Here is a 13,411-nt window from a genome sequence, read left to right on the forward strand (position 1 = left end):
TTTATTCAACAAAATAACCCTGAATTCACCTGAGGAACAAATTAATGTAAGAGCTAGATAGATTTGTGCCATGACAGTCTCCTGCCTGGATTAGGCTAAGAGGAGTGAATGATTTAAAAATAGCTTCTGAATGAAAGTGAACTCTTCTTTCCAGTCTCAGATAATAATTTATGTGCAATTGGGGGTTGGGGGTGGGGGGGTGGGGAGGGAGTCAATGGATCCCAGTCCTTCCTGCTTCAAAGAAAGATAGATTTTCTGTCAATATAAGCAACCTTATTTGGCAGGGATGGAGGGTTAGGATAGATTTACTTCTTTTTTCTAAGATCTATGGTAAGCATGTTTTAAAAACAGAAAAACAAAAATATCTCCACATAATATACCAAAATGGCTAGAAATGACTTATCCTATATAATAAAAGCCTAATATGCTAAGTGTCCAGTCAACCAGTCAGCTGTTCAACCAATCAAAGCGTAATATGCTAATGATATGCTAAGGCCACTCAACTGCTAACTATGACATGCACTGACCACCAGGGGGCAACCAGTCAACCAGTTGCTATGACGTGAACTGATCACCAGGGGGTAGATGCTCCAACCGGTAGGTTAGCTTACTGCTGGGGTCCCGCCAGTCTAGACTGAGCAAGACAGACTGAACACGCCCTGGAGCCCTCCTGCAGTCCCTCCCCAGCTGGCCAACCTCCCGCATCCCTCCCCAGCCCCAATTGCACATTGGTGGGGCCCCTTGGCCTGGCCTTCACCCTCTCACAATCGGGGACCCCATGGGGGATGTCAGAGAGCCAGTTTCAGCCCAATCCCATGGGCCAGGACGAGGGACCCCACTGGTGCACGAATTCATGCATTGGGCCTCTAGTTTAAAATATTAACCACTGCCTTCCCATCACCACTTTGGACCAACATCATTTTGGAAATTATGGATTCAATAGAATAGGAGATATTTCTATAAAGTCCTAATTTATCTGAATATTTAATATATATATATTCAAATGTACTTCTTTTTGTGCATTGTTGAATGATGTTCATGGCTTGTTATTTTTGGAATTTTCCTTTTGGGGTGGTGTTCAGAACCAATTTATTAGCTTTGCAAAGTCCCCTTGTTTCACAGATATAGTCATAAAAGACATGGCCACATTCCTAATCCTACTAAATATTGATTACCACACCCGTCATTTTAGTAAATCATGTTTCATCTGTTTCTGACTTAGGAAATGAACCGATACCGCTCTTGGTGCAGCCTCTTATTCGGTTATGACTGGGTTGGGATCCCGCTGGTTTACACCCAGGTATCAAATGCCGTGCACATGACTTTTATTTCTGCTTGCTCCCTCTGGCACTGGCTGTGGGCCACCAGCGCTGTGCTCTCACTTGGGTTTCTCTCTATTCCAGGTTGTCACTCTGGCTGTCTACACCTTCTTTTTTGCGTGCCTGATTGGACGCCAGTTTTTGGATCCCACCGAAGGCTACGCTGGGCATGACTTAGATCTTTACATTCCAATCTTTACTCTCCTACAATTCTTCTTCTATGCCGGATGGCTCAAGGTAGTCAACGGTCTCAGAGTCGTGAGACCCACTCTGTAATCTCTCTCATGTGCCAAACTCTGCATGCCGATCCTTCAGTGAGTCTCTAGCCAGTCATTCCTGCGTGAGTCCAAGATAGATTTAACATTTAATGGCTCAGAGATGTTATTCCCTTTCATCCAGGGATTAAAGTGTCAGGGATGTGGTGAGTACCTATTGCAGCAACTGAAGCAGCTCCTTTATGCAAAGAGCTTACAAGAAGACTCTTTATGGCTATTGATTTTTTAAGTCTTTGTGTGCTCCCACTAGGATTACAATAATGTAAGTAAAGCAGTCACTGTATCTTCATTGTACTGGGGTAAGCAACTACACAGTAGAAGAGAGTAAATAAGAAGCTTTGTATCTTGGTTCTGCTCGACTCTGCAAATAGTTCGCTGTGATTCCCTAAAATCCCACTAGCTGTCTCACAATATTAAGTGCACCCCATTTTCAAAACCAGAATTGAGACTCAGAGAAGAATTCATCGAAATCAAAACCAGAAACACAAGAACTCATGACAACATCTGGTTTGCCAGTGAATTGAAAACAGGTTAGGACAGTGAAGACGACTTGTCCAGTCATCAGTGTCAAGTTTTCACTGTTCCCACCAGCACCTCCTCCCACTCCTCCTGGAGGTATGTGTAGATATCAGAGTTCTGATCCTTCCATCTCTTTGGGGAACGTCCAAAACAGAAGTACAGTATGTGATGAAAAAAGAAATTGGAGTCTTTGGCTGCATTAGGTTAATTGAGATCTAATGACAGTTTGAAGATGGCGTTAATAACATAGACTTTCCAGGTGTCTGACTTTCCAAACAGCCTCTTGTTGGAGGGCATCGGTGAGGTCTTCCAGGCTGTGGCAGCATTTTCCCTGCAGGTGCCTTTACTTTCATTGGTTTAAATCTTAACCAGAAAAACAATAAATTATGTTGGCATTTCAAATTATACTCCAAAGAGTAAAGGCATATTCTTTACAAATGGCAAAAACATTTTTAACCAGATGACAGATTCCTTTTTTTAAAAAAAACTTGTACACATTTTATTACACTGCAGGGCTAACACATGTTACCTTCCTGACAAGATGCTTAAAAAGTTGACTTACATGTATTTCTCAAATTTTCTTCAAAATACAAAAATTGCCAAAATGATGAATTTTATCCCATTGGGAGCTTTGATATATTCAAAAGTCTCCATATATATATATATATATATATATATATATATATAGAGAGAGAGAGAGAGAGAGAGAGAGAGAGAGAGAGAGAGATCTATGTGAGAGAGAAACATCGGTCAGTTGCCTCTTATACTGGCCCTGACTGGGGAATAAACCCAGAATCTAGGTATGTGCCCTAACTGGGAATTGAACCCCCAACCTTTTGGTGTACAGATGATGCTCCAACCAACTGAGCTATCTGGCCAGGGCTAGACTCTATTTTTATAAACAGAAAAATCACCAAAATTGGCCCAAATGTTTAATCATTCTGTTCTTTCCCCTGAGTAGTGCTGAGATTTGTAGTCTTGTTTTGTGTCCATGTGAGGTGTTTGGCCAGCCTACAAGAAACAGTTAGTTCCTGCCTTCTGACAGTCTCTCTAAAATATTAATGCTTTTTCTTTTATAATTTTTTTCAATATATTTTTGTTGATTTCAGAGAGGAAATGAGGAGAGAGAGAGAGAAACATCAATGATGAGAGAGAATCATTGATCAACTGCTTCCTGCACGCCCCCTACTGGGAATCAACCCTGCAACCCGGGCATGTGCCCTGACCGGGGATCAAACTGTGACCTCCTGGGTTAATAAGTCAACGCTCAACCACTGAGCCACACCAGCTGGGCTCTTTTATAAAATATTTTTAAAGAAAAATATGAGCCAGGCCGGCATGGCTCAGTGGTTGAGCATCAACCTAGGAACCAGGAGGTGACAGTTCAATTCCCAGAGCACATGCCTGGGTTGTAGGGGTGTGCATGAAGCAGTCGATCAATGATTCTCTCTCATCATTGATGTTTCTATCTCTCTCTCCCCCTCCCCTCCTCTCTGAAATCAATGAAAATATATTTTTTTAAAAAGAATTGATTCTTTATTTTAAAATATATATACATATGAAAAGCCAATCTTAGCTCCATTAAGAGAGAGGCAGCCCTAAGAGAAGTGAGTTTTCTCACCACAGATTGTATCTCAATTTCTAAACAGCTGTTTTGTCTACACCATTCTAATACTTATCACTCTTTTCACAGTGTAGAAAATTCATCTAACCTTATGAACAGTATATTATTCAGTTATTTGCTAGAAATGGAGCCTTTAAGAAAGTGAAAAAGTACTTTTGTGATATAGTTAATTCAGAGGCATGGTATCATTTTGATAGTTAAATGTAGACTCTACTATTGTATGTGGGACTGATCCCATAAAAGTGAAATTCTGAATATAACAAAAATAGTTTCAAGACCCATCTAGTTGCCCATGTAATTTAAGGAAACCCCCAGACAAGAAAGGGCAGAGAGTCCCTTAGAACTTGCAGTCAAGGACCTCGACATGGATGCTGCTATGAGGCTGACTGATTCAGGCCCCGGCTAGGGCTGTCCCTTAGAATAAGGGAGATGGTGGTTCTCACCCCAGGCCACTCATTGAAGTCTCCTGGGGGCTTCACCCAACACCGATGTCTGGGTTCAACTTCTCACCCATTAAATGAGAATTTTGGGGGGAGGGGACCCAGGCATCACTCATTTAAAAGCTCCCCAGGTGGTTTTGATGTTCAGCTAAGGCTGACAACAACTGCTCTAAGTGGTTAGACTTAAATCCTAAAAAGTAAGTAGGTAGATTTTCTACCAAATAGTCTCAGAATCTAGAAAATACTAATCAATGGTGCCTTTATTTTATACACTTGTAAATTTTTCCCATTTAGGCCCAATGAAAAATCACTCACATACCCAGATAATAAAAATCAAAGGGAAATACTCAAAAATGAGACTAACAGGTGAATCATATTTGGCATCTAAATCTCTCATCAAGAAGGCTATTCAATTCAGGAGCATGGTAAGAAAGTATAATATTGACCAACTATTGTAAGATATATAAGAAGCTCCTAAACTGTTCCCAGTGGGAAAACTAACTCACTAAATCCTTTAGGCTAAAACTAAGTAAGACAAATTCCAGTTTTATGACTTACTAGCTCTTGGACTCATTCATTTAACAGTTATGCCCAATAATTATAAAGCTCCTTGTACTATTTTCATTCATTGTGATTTGTCTTTCTTTGCTGTTTGAACCTTCCCCATGTTTACATTTTGTCTTGACACCTGGTCCTTCATAAATTCCTTAGGAGCACAGGCTGTGCACCCCTCAAAGTGCCTGGTGCAGTGCCTCGCACACTGGCAGGGCTCCTTCTGTAGTCAGTGGTTTGATTTGTACCTGAAAATCGATTATAGGCCTTCTAACAGCCCATGGCTTCTCTGCACAGGCCTGCAGTGCCACCAGGTAAATAGATCCGCTGAGGACCTGCCCATGCAGGTGCGTCATTCCAGGTCTGAGAGTCAGTCTAGTTTGTTGGTAAATATCTGCATTTATACAGCAACCCACTCCCCTCTAGGCTTCGTCTGATGGAAGGGACAACAGAAAGCAGAGTGTGAAACAGGCATCCTCTTCAACTTCACTCTGAGTCCTCACAGCATCATGGCTGACTTGGTCTGTGTTCTTACTGCAGGTGGCTGAGCAGCTCATCAACCCTTTTGGAGAAGATGATGATGATTTTGAAACGAACTGGTGCATTGACAGAAATTTGCAGGTGAGATGAGCTTTCCTTTCCATATATATATATATATATATATATATATATTAGAGGCCTGGTGCACAAAATTTGTGCATGGGGGTTGTCCTTCAGCCCAGCCTGCACCCTCTCCAATCTGGGACCCCTCGGCAGATGTTTGACTGCCAGACATCCCTCTCACAATCCGGGACTGCTGGCTCCTAACTGCTCACCTGCCTGCCTGCCTGATTGTCCCCTAACCACTTCCCTGCCAACCTGATTGACACCTAACTGTTCCCCTGACGGCCCAATGACCCCTAACTGCCCTTCCCTGCCGGCCTGATTGCCCCCAACTGCCCTCACCTACTGGCCTATTCACCCCCAACTACACTCCCCTGCCGGCCTGTTTGCACCCAACTGCCCTCCCCTGCCAGCCACCTTGTGGCAGCCATCTTGTGATGACATGAGGGCAGCCATCTTGTGGTGGCCAACTTGTGGCAGCCATCTTGTGATGATGTCACATGTGATGCCACCTAGACTTTTATTATATAGGATAGTCATCTCTATATATAAAAGGCTAAGTGACCATCCGACCGGTAGCTATGACAAGCACTGACCACCAGGAGGCAGATACTCAATGCAGGAACTGCCCTCTGGTGGTCAGTGTGCTCCACAGCAGGAGTGATGCTCAGCTGACCTACAAGCACCAGACACCAGGCTCACAGCTGGCGAGCACTGCTGCTACAGTGGCACAAGCCTCTCCCACCTCCGTGGCAGCACTACCAAGTAGCGGCAGCAGCAGGTGTAGCAGGGGCCAGGATGAGCGGGAGTAGCACCCAGCCCTGGCTCGGGCTCTTCCCTGGTTGCCTGTTGCTTCATGCACTGCTACATCTCTTGGGGGATGTCAGACTGCCAGTTTCGGCCCAGCCTGCAGGGATTGGGCTGAAACCGGCAGTCCAACATCCCCTGAGGGGTCCTGGATTGAGAGAAGGCACAGGCCAGGCTGAGGGACCCCCCCACCAGTGCACAAATCCATGCACCAGGCCTTTAGTTAATAGTAAATTACTTGTGCCATTTTAAATCCAAACAGATCCTGAATGTAGGCCCTTGAACTTTGGCCCAACCATTAGCCACAAATAAAAGGGGTTTGGCCCTTTGGTATGTTGCCCGAGGACCTTCTGAAACCTCACAGCTCCTGAATCTCAGTTCCAGAGAAATGTAGCCCCTTTTAAGTAGAATTTCAAGCCAGTTTTCTTTTTTAAGTTTTATTATTAACTAGAGGCCCAGTGCACAAAATTCGTGCATGGGTAGAGTCCCTAGTGGCTGCCGGCTGCCGGCCGCCTGCTGGAGCCTTCCTTCATTCTGCACTGCCCCCTGGTGGTCAGCACATATCATAGCAAGCAATTGAACTTCTGGTCAGTTAACTCCCAAGGGGACACTTTGCATATTAGGCTTATATATATATAGATGTTATACAGCCTCTTCCACCTCAGAACAAAACAATATATTAATGCATTCTTTAATCTGTTTTCCATTGCCACCCAGAGAAGTTAGCAGTGACATAATGACAGCCAGACGCAATCTGATGTGAGTTCCCAAACTCACATCACGTAGGTCCCTGCCATTGGATGTCCATCAGCTGGACACTGGGAGCCTGGACCACACTGGCCCGTATCTCAGATCCGCCTGTATCGCACCAAGGGGACCTCGGCCCCTTCCCTGAAGCATTATCCCACAGAGGTTTTCCATGAAGAGCCAGCATAAGGAGAATGGTCTCCTCAGACCATTCTCTCCCCTGAGAACCACAGCCTGTGGAAGGCCTTCAGCTCATCTATTTGTTTTGAGCCCTTACTCAGCTCTTAACCAGGTTCAAACATTTCACCATCAGTCACTGTTGGCTCACAAACTGGCCCCCGTGCAGGGAGGGCAAGGAGAGACTGGAGGAAGAGGCAGGCCACTCCAGATTGGCGGGCAGCAGGTTTAATAAGCAATGGGACACTTACATACATACGAGGCTTGCCTTGGGTGATCACCAGATCAGCATATGTCCTCACCCACCTGGCAGAAGCTTCAAAGTTTATCCAGAGGCCTTAACTGGCTGGGTGCCATCAGGTATATTGTTCTGATGGTCTCAACAACACATTGCTCTCTCCAGCCTGCATCCCTAAGAGCAGCTCCACTGTGACCAGGACATTCATTCCAAGGACAGGACAGTCAGGTGAGGAGCCTCCAATTGCCCAGGTCCAGCTCCTGGGTCACCTGGTGGTCACATCGTCTCCATCGCCTCCCTCAATAATCACACTGTCAGTCTGCTAGGGAGGAAGCCTAAGCCACTCACTCTGTAAAACTTGGATTCCCAAAGGGTTAATAAGTCACTCATGCATCAGATTGTCAAAGAGAAGAGACCACTATAGCCCCAAGCAGGATAGGGTGTTGATACACTTTTCCAAACAAACAAACAAAGTTCAAGGCATATAAGAAATGATATCTATACTAATAAAAGCCTATGTGGTCATCACGCCCTCACGCTGTGATGCCCCCATGCCGTAACAGTCCATCACCAGGAGGCTGCGTGCGGGTCCGGCAGCTTCGCGCAGTGCAGAGGCAAGACCCCCGGCTTCGGCTGACCTCTTTGGGGCCATCCATCAAGGAGCCCCGGAGGGGTGGGTGGGGCCTACCTCTTATGGGAGATGGATCGTGGGGCTCCCGCACTGTGAGAGGGCACAGGCCAGGCTGGGGAACCCCTCCCTCCCCCAAGTGCACGAATTTCATGCACCAGGCCTCTAGTCAAGTATAAAGGTGTTTATGAAATCCACAGAGTGGGATATTGAGGATCTTCGGCTTCCTGCAATATCTGGGATTTGTGGGTGCTGTCAGGAGAGGCAGTGTAGTAACTCTGAGCAAAGAAGACGGTGCCTCTCATTCTTCCAGGTTAGAAGCAGCTCCACTCGGAGGTATGTGGCTTGCTGAGCCCCGTCTGGGCAGTTTCGCAGCCCCACTCTCGGCAGCGGCCCTGGTTGCAGCAAATACGAACCACAGACATTTGTATTTTCACTCACCGGGTTGTGCTCCATCCCACTCCAACTCCCGTCCACCCTCCAAAACGTCCTCTCTTTCTTTCTACAGTTCACATCTGGGTGATTCTAACACTGCAACAATGCTTTCAGGTCTCTCTCTTAGCTGTGGATGAAATGCACATGAGCTTACCCAAGATGAAGAAAGACATCTACTGGGACGACTCTGCCGCTCGCCCCCCGTATACACTGGCAGCTGCTGACTACTGCATACCCTCGTTTCTGGGGTCAACAGTCCAAATGGCGTAAGTGCATTTTTAAAAAAATCAACATTGTTTAGAAAATAAGTGATCATTTTTTTGCCATGTTCTTGACGTTACTTTCATTACAACTTTCAGTTAACAGTATCTTATAAATTTTATATATAATTAATATACCCAAGGGAGTTAAACAGTAAAGAGATGTAGTTTCTGGTTTAAATATGGTGTGTGTGTGTGTGTGTGTGTGTGTGTGTGTATTTGGGGGCAATTTGCATTTTTACATTGCTTTTGTACCACAGCAAACTTTTCCAATAGTTGTGAAACTATCCTTTTTTTTCCCCATGCAATTTGAAGATAGTTTAATTATGTAGTCTTTTATTACTTAACTCTATCATAATTAAATGCATTAATAAATGTTTATTGAGCATGTACCATGTGCAGGCACTGTGTTAGACTACTTGGAGACAAGTAAATCTTAAAGAATTAAATGAGTTTTATCAAAAGTTTTCCCTAAGATTATAATTCAACCTACCCTGGTCAGCTAGCTTAGTTGGTTGGAGCATCATCCCGTACACCAAAAAGTTTCCAGTTCGATTCCCGGTCAGGGCACATACCTAGGTTTTGGGTTTGATCCCTGGCGGGGGCACATGCAATAGGTAACCAATGGATGTTTCTCTCTCACATCCATGTTTCTCCCTCTCTCTTTTTCTCTTCCTCTATCTAAAATCTATAAACATATCCTTGGGTAAGGATTTTTTTTTTAAAAGATTATAATTCAACCCAACTGTGTTTAGTATATAGTAAATCAATCTCTGTTCCCTGGTTTTAACGTAACAATCTGTCCTTATATACAAGCTTTAAATAAATGGGCTGAGGCCTGAAGTAAATCATGCACAGTTCTTGAATAATTTTATTAAATCGGATAATGTATTTGATTTTTAAGAAATGTGTGAATAGTGGGGAAGTTTAAGTATTTTTGCTGAAGGCAGATGCCACAGTTTCTAAGTAACTTAAAAAGAATATGGACAAATTTAGAAAAGTAAGGAGCCTTCCCAAACATTACAGAAAAAGGAAAAAAAACTTGTGGAATTTTTCTTGTAACTTTGGACAAAGTGTGGCTTGTTGTTCCCCGAGGGAACAGACTTGGGTTTGCATTTTGTAGTTGCCACTTGTGACCTTCATTCCCCTCCCTCCAGTTTTCAGCCCTCCTCTTTCCCTATCATTTAAAAAGCAAAATTCAACTGAGCACATTTTAAAGATCCTATTGGCTTTACTCAGTGATTCATGAATTAGGCAACGTTCAATCTAACAGGTAGAAAGGAGCCCCGAGGAGCTGACTTTATAGACAGAGGGAGCAGGACCAAGGAAGTCCTTGCTCTAGGCAGCTGAGCAGGTTGGTTGTTGTGACGTTTCCTTCAGGGGGTAGCAGGGGCGTAGCAGGCAGATTATCTAACGAGTGCTCTCCTGGTGAGTCCAGATGGACTGGTTGAAGATCCCATCTCTGCGAGAGCTAGAACTACATGTCAGGCTCCATTTGGTGATGTGGGGCTTAGCATAAGTAACTTGAAGCTTGTTGTCTTGTTTTTATTTCTTTTATTTCTTTTTTATTACATTTATTGAGGTGACATTGGTTGATAAAATTATATAGGTTTCCGATGCACAATTCTATAATATATCATCTGTATACTGTATTGTGGGTTTACTACCCCAACTCAAGTCTCCTGCCATCACCATTGATCCCCCATACTCTCTTCTACCTCCTCCACCACCACCCCTTTGTCTTGTTTTTAACACTGTATCAGGATATCTCGCTTCAGTGCTATTTCTGTAAGGCTTTCCTCTTAGCCGAGTGTCTCCTGACCCCATAAGCTGTGATTTGTATGCTCCTCCCAAGGAGCCTCTGAGGCTGAAAGCCCTTCAAGACCCAGAGGAAAGGATGACGAAGCGGAAAGCCAGGCGCTGTGGTATATGTATAATAAGACCATTCAGGAGCCAGGAGATTTGCCCTTTCCTCAAGAACACCTTAGCGAAAGATGCCTACGCTAGACTAGCTCCTGCCTCCAGAGAGACTGCTGAGCCTGGACTCTGCTGTCCAGAGCTCCTTCCAGGCCAGAGAGCTCGTCCCCACCCCAGCCAGGTGCTCAGTCTCCTGGGATAGAAATGTCCTGTTGTTTGCACTACTCAGCATTTTTAATGCATTCTGCAGTGGCAGTTTCATGGATGTCTGGCAACCTTTGCAATTTTGAAAATTAATAGGTGCTCTTCTGTGAGTTTGTTTTTAGGTCATTAAGTATGCTTTAACCTTCCCCTCCACTCCCATCATTGATTAACGCAAAGTATTTGAAGAGCTAATGTGTGAATAAGAGAACCCAGCCCCACTGGCGGGCAGGGGGTTCTTGGGGGGCCTCTGGTCAGTCTGCAGGTGCTACCAGTGCTCCAGTTCAAGTGTCTACTTAGTTGTTTTTCCCTGACAGTTAAAAAGATTTTTTTTGGTCTCATGAAGTCAAGGGCGGTGGTATGTTTTTTAGTGGTTTTATAACACTTCAGGGTGGGAAAGGGGAAGCTGCCTCCTCCACCCTGCCACTGTTCCTTACAATTGCCTTATGCCTTGTTTGAACAGGTCCATAAAGACTCCTTATGCTATTTACTGTAGGACTGTCCACTTTATAACTTAGCAGACCTTTCATCGGGGAAAAATTACCTCTGACATCAGGGGGCAAGAAGAGAGCTTTGCCTCTTCTGGGCAACCTTCCACTGTTTGTTACAGACTCTGAGTTTTATCGTTGGTGATGGTCTCCTTTTCCTTTGGCTGCTGACAGCTGAAAAGCAAATTTGTAGCCCACCTTTAGAAAGTCTGTGAGGCTTGGGGGCTGCTTTCCTAGGTGCTGTGTCTCATCTTGCCATTGTTCCTTATTCTAGCTCTCCTATCGTAGCCTAACTTCATACATTATTGCATTGTGTTTTTATAAGCCACCTCAAATCCTTTATAATATGAAGCAAGATGTAATAAAAAAAACAAAATGATAAGTATTCTTGCTCTGGAAAAAAGAAAGAAAAAAGACAGGCTGAGCAAAAGGAATCCACTGGAGAATAAGGAATTCACAGGAGACAGAGGTTGACAGAGCAAGGTCCTAGAGAAAACACAGGAAGGCAGGGGCGGGCTGGTCCCAGGAGAGGGCCTGGGCACCTGAGCGGGAGGGAAGGAGCTGGAGCCGGATGTGGTGAGGGGGCTGGGAGATGGTGCCTGTAGCTAGTGAAGCAGGAACCTGTGTGCTCACCACAGCCGATCTCCATCATGTCTTAATCCAAAGGAAGTGTCAGCAAGGCCCATCTTTCTCTGTCCAATCTGAGGCCAAAAAGCTTGTTTTAAAACTATATTTTATAATTTCTAACACAATATGAATGCTGAACTTCTATCTCCCAATCTTGGTATGGGGCATATTAAAAGTCAACTTCAGAATGACCACTTTCAGTGAAAAAAAGGCCAGTTGAAAATATGAACAGAGCACCCAAAATAGAAATTATAATCACAAAAATATTAATTTTCATAAATACACCTGTCTTGAGCATCTAATAAACAGTGTTGATTATTCTCTGGCCAGTACTGTCCACTTAATAAACCATGTTATGAATTAACTGAGCAATGAAAAGAAATCTTTCTGGTTGATCTCTTTTTCCATTACACAGCTGCGATGATATCATTTGAATCTGATTAGTATATTCTTTTGTCATAATGTAAAACACTTTCTGATCTGCTGTTTTAATTAAGGCATCTTTTCATTAGCTTAGCTATGGAGACCCTATTAACCAAGATTTTAAAAATGCCTGAAAACAATCAAAAGAAGAGTTGTTCATAAAATACACCCAAGTTCTAAAATGAAAATGGGTCTTCTTTTACAACAAAACAATTATATAGTAGATCAGAAGTATTATTAAGGATATTAGTTCAAATATACCAAATATACCAGAAGCAAACACTTCTGTTTCATGTACCTCACTTCACCAAAACAAACTTAGAATGCTTAAACTCAAGCCAGCATTGCTGAAAGTAAATTTCTGTTTAAGACAAACAACAAAAAATAAGGTGCAGGCCCAGCCTAACACACAGCTGGCTTGGGGTAGAATGCTTGTCTTCAATTATACAGCCACGAGTTGCTCCAAAATTCTTATCATTTTTTAAATGCTTGGGATTATCCATTAGCACAACTTGTTAAGTCTCTGAGGAATGGAATATATGGAAATTAAAAACCTGAAGTCTCATAACTCCCTTTAATCCTGTCTTGAAAAATCAAAATGACCAACAGTGTAGAAGCAATAGTTTCTTAAAGGCATTGGTAAACCCTAATAAAACGCCCAACCATAGCAACTAAAGGATTCAAAGTCCTGGAGAAGGCTGTTGCTGGTTATGAAATGGATTGCTCATGGGTGTTGTGAGGGTATGAGGTGTACACCTGGGGCTGTGCTCACTCTGTCTGAATCTAAAAGCACTCGCTCTGCCTGTGAACCTTAGACTGCTGACTGCAATCCTGTTTAAGGAAGTCTGTTCTATTCGGCTTTCTGCCATGACTCAAACATGTCAACATCTCATACTTATAGTGATCTTAAGCAATGTGTCCATGAAGCCAATTAAGGATCCACTTAGTAAAGAGGAAAAATATTCAAATTTTTGTGGAAATTTATTCCTATTTGGGAGTTGAGGAATTTAAGATTTATGTGTTACTGTGAAACTGTAAACACTTACCCAGAAATAACGACTTCTACTTCTCTATATTCATTCCAAAATTCTAAGAATATGTAGCAACAATACAATTACCTTTTTGCAATTA

General features: G+C 43.4%; 1 protein-coding gene across 1 annotated transcript in view; it reads left to right on the forward strand.

Annotated features, from left to right (window-relative positions):
- Positions 1–13,411, forward strand: part of BEST3 (bestrophin 3) — a 34,014-nt gene that overhangs the window by 10,985 nt on the left and 9,618 nt on the right. The window contains exons 3-6 of the mRNA XM_081082403.1: positions 1,223–1,300; positions 1,404–1,556; positions 5,270–5,350; positions 8,479–8,630. Of these exons, the coding sequence (XP_080938529.1) occupies positions 1,223–1,300; positions 1,404–1,556; positions 5,270–5,350; positions 8,479–8,630 (464 nt within the window). The remainder of the gene's footprint in view (positions 1–1,222; positions 1,301–1,403; positions 1,557–5,269; positions 5,351–8,478; positions 8,631–13,411) is intronic.

This window comes from Myotis nattereri (genome assembly GCF_964212035.1).
Source record: "Myotis nattereri genome assembly, chromosome: 2".
NCBI classification, from domain to species: Eukaryota; Metazoa; Chordata; class Mammalia; order Chiroptera; family Vespertilionidae; genus Myotis; species Myotis nattereri.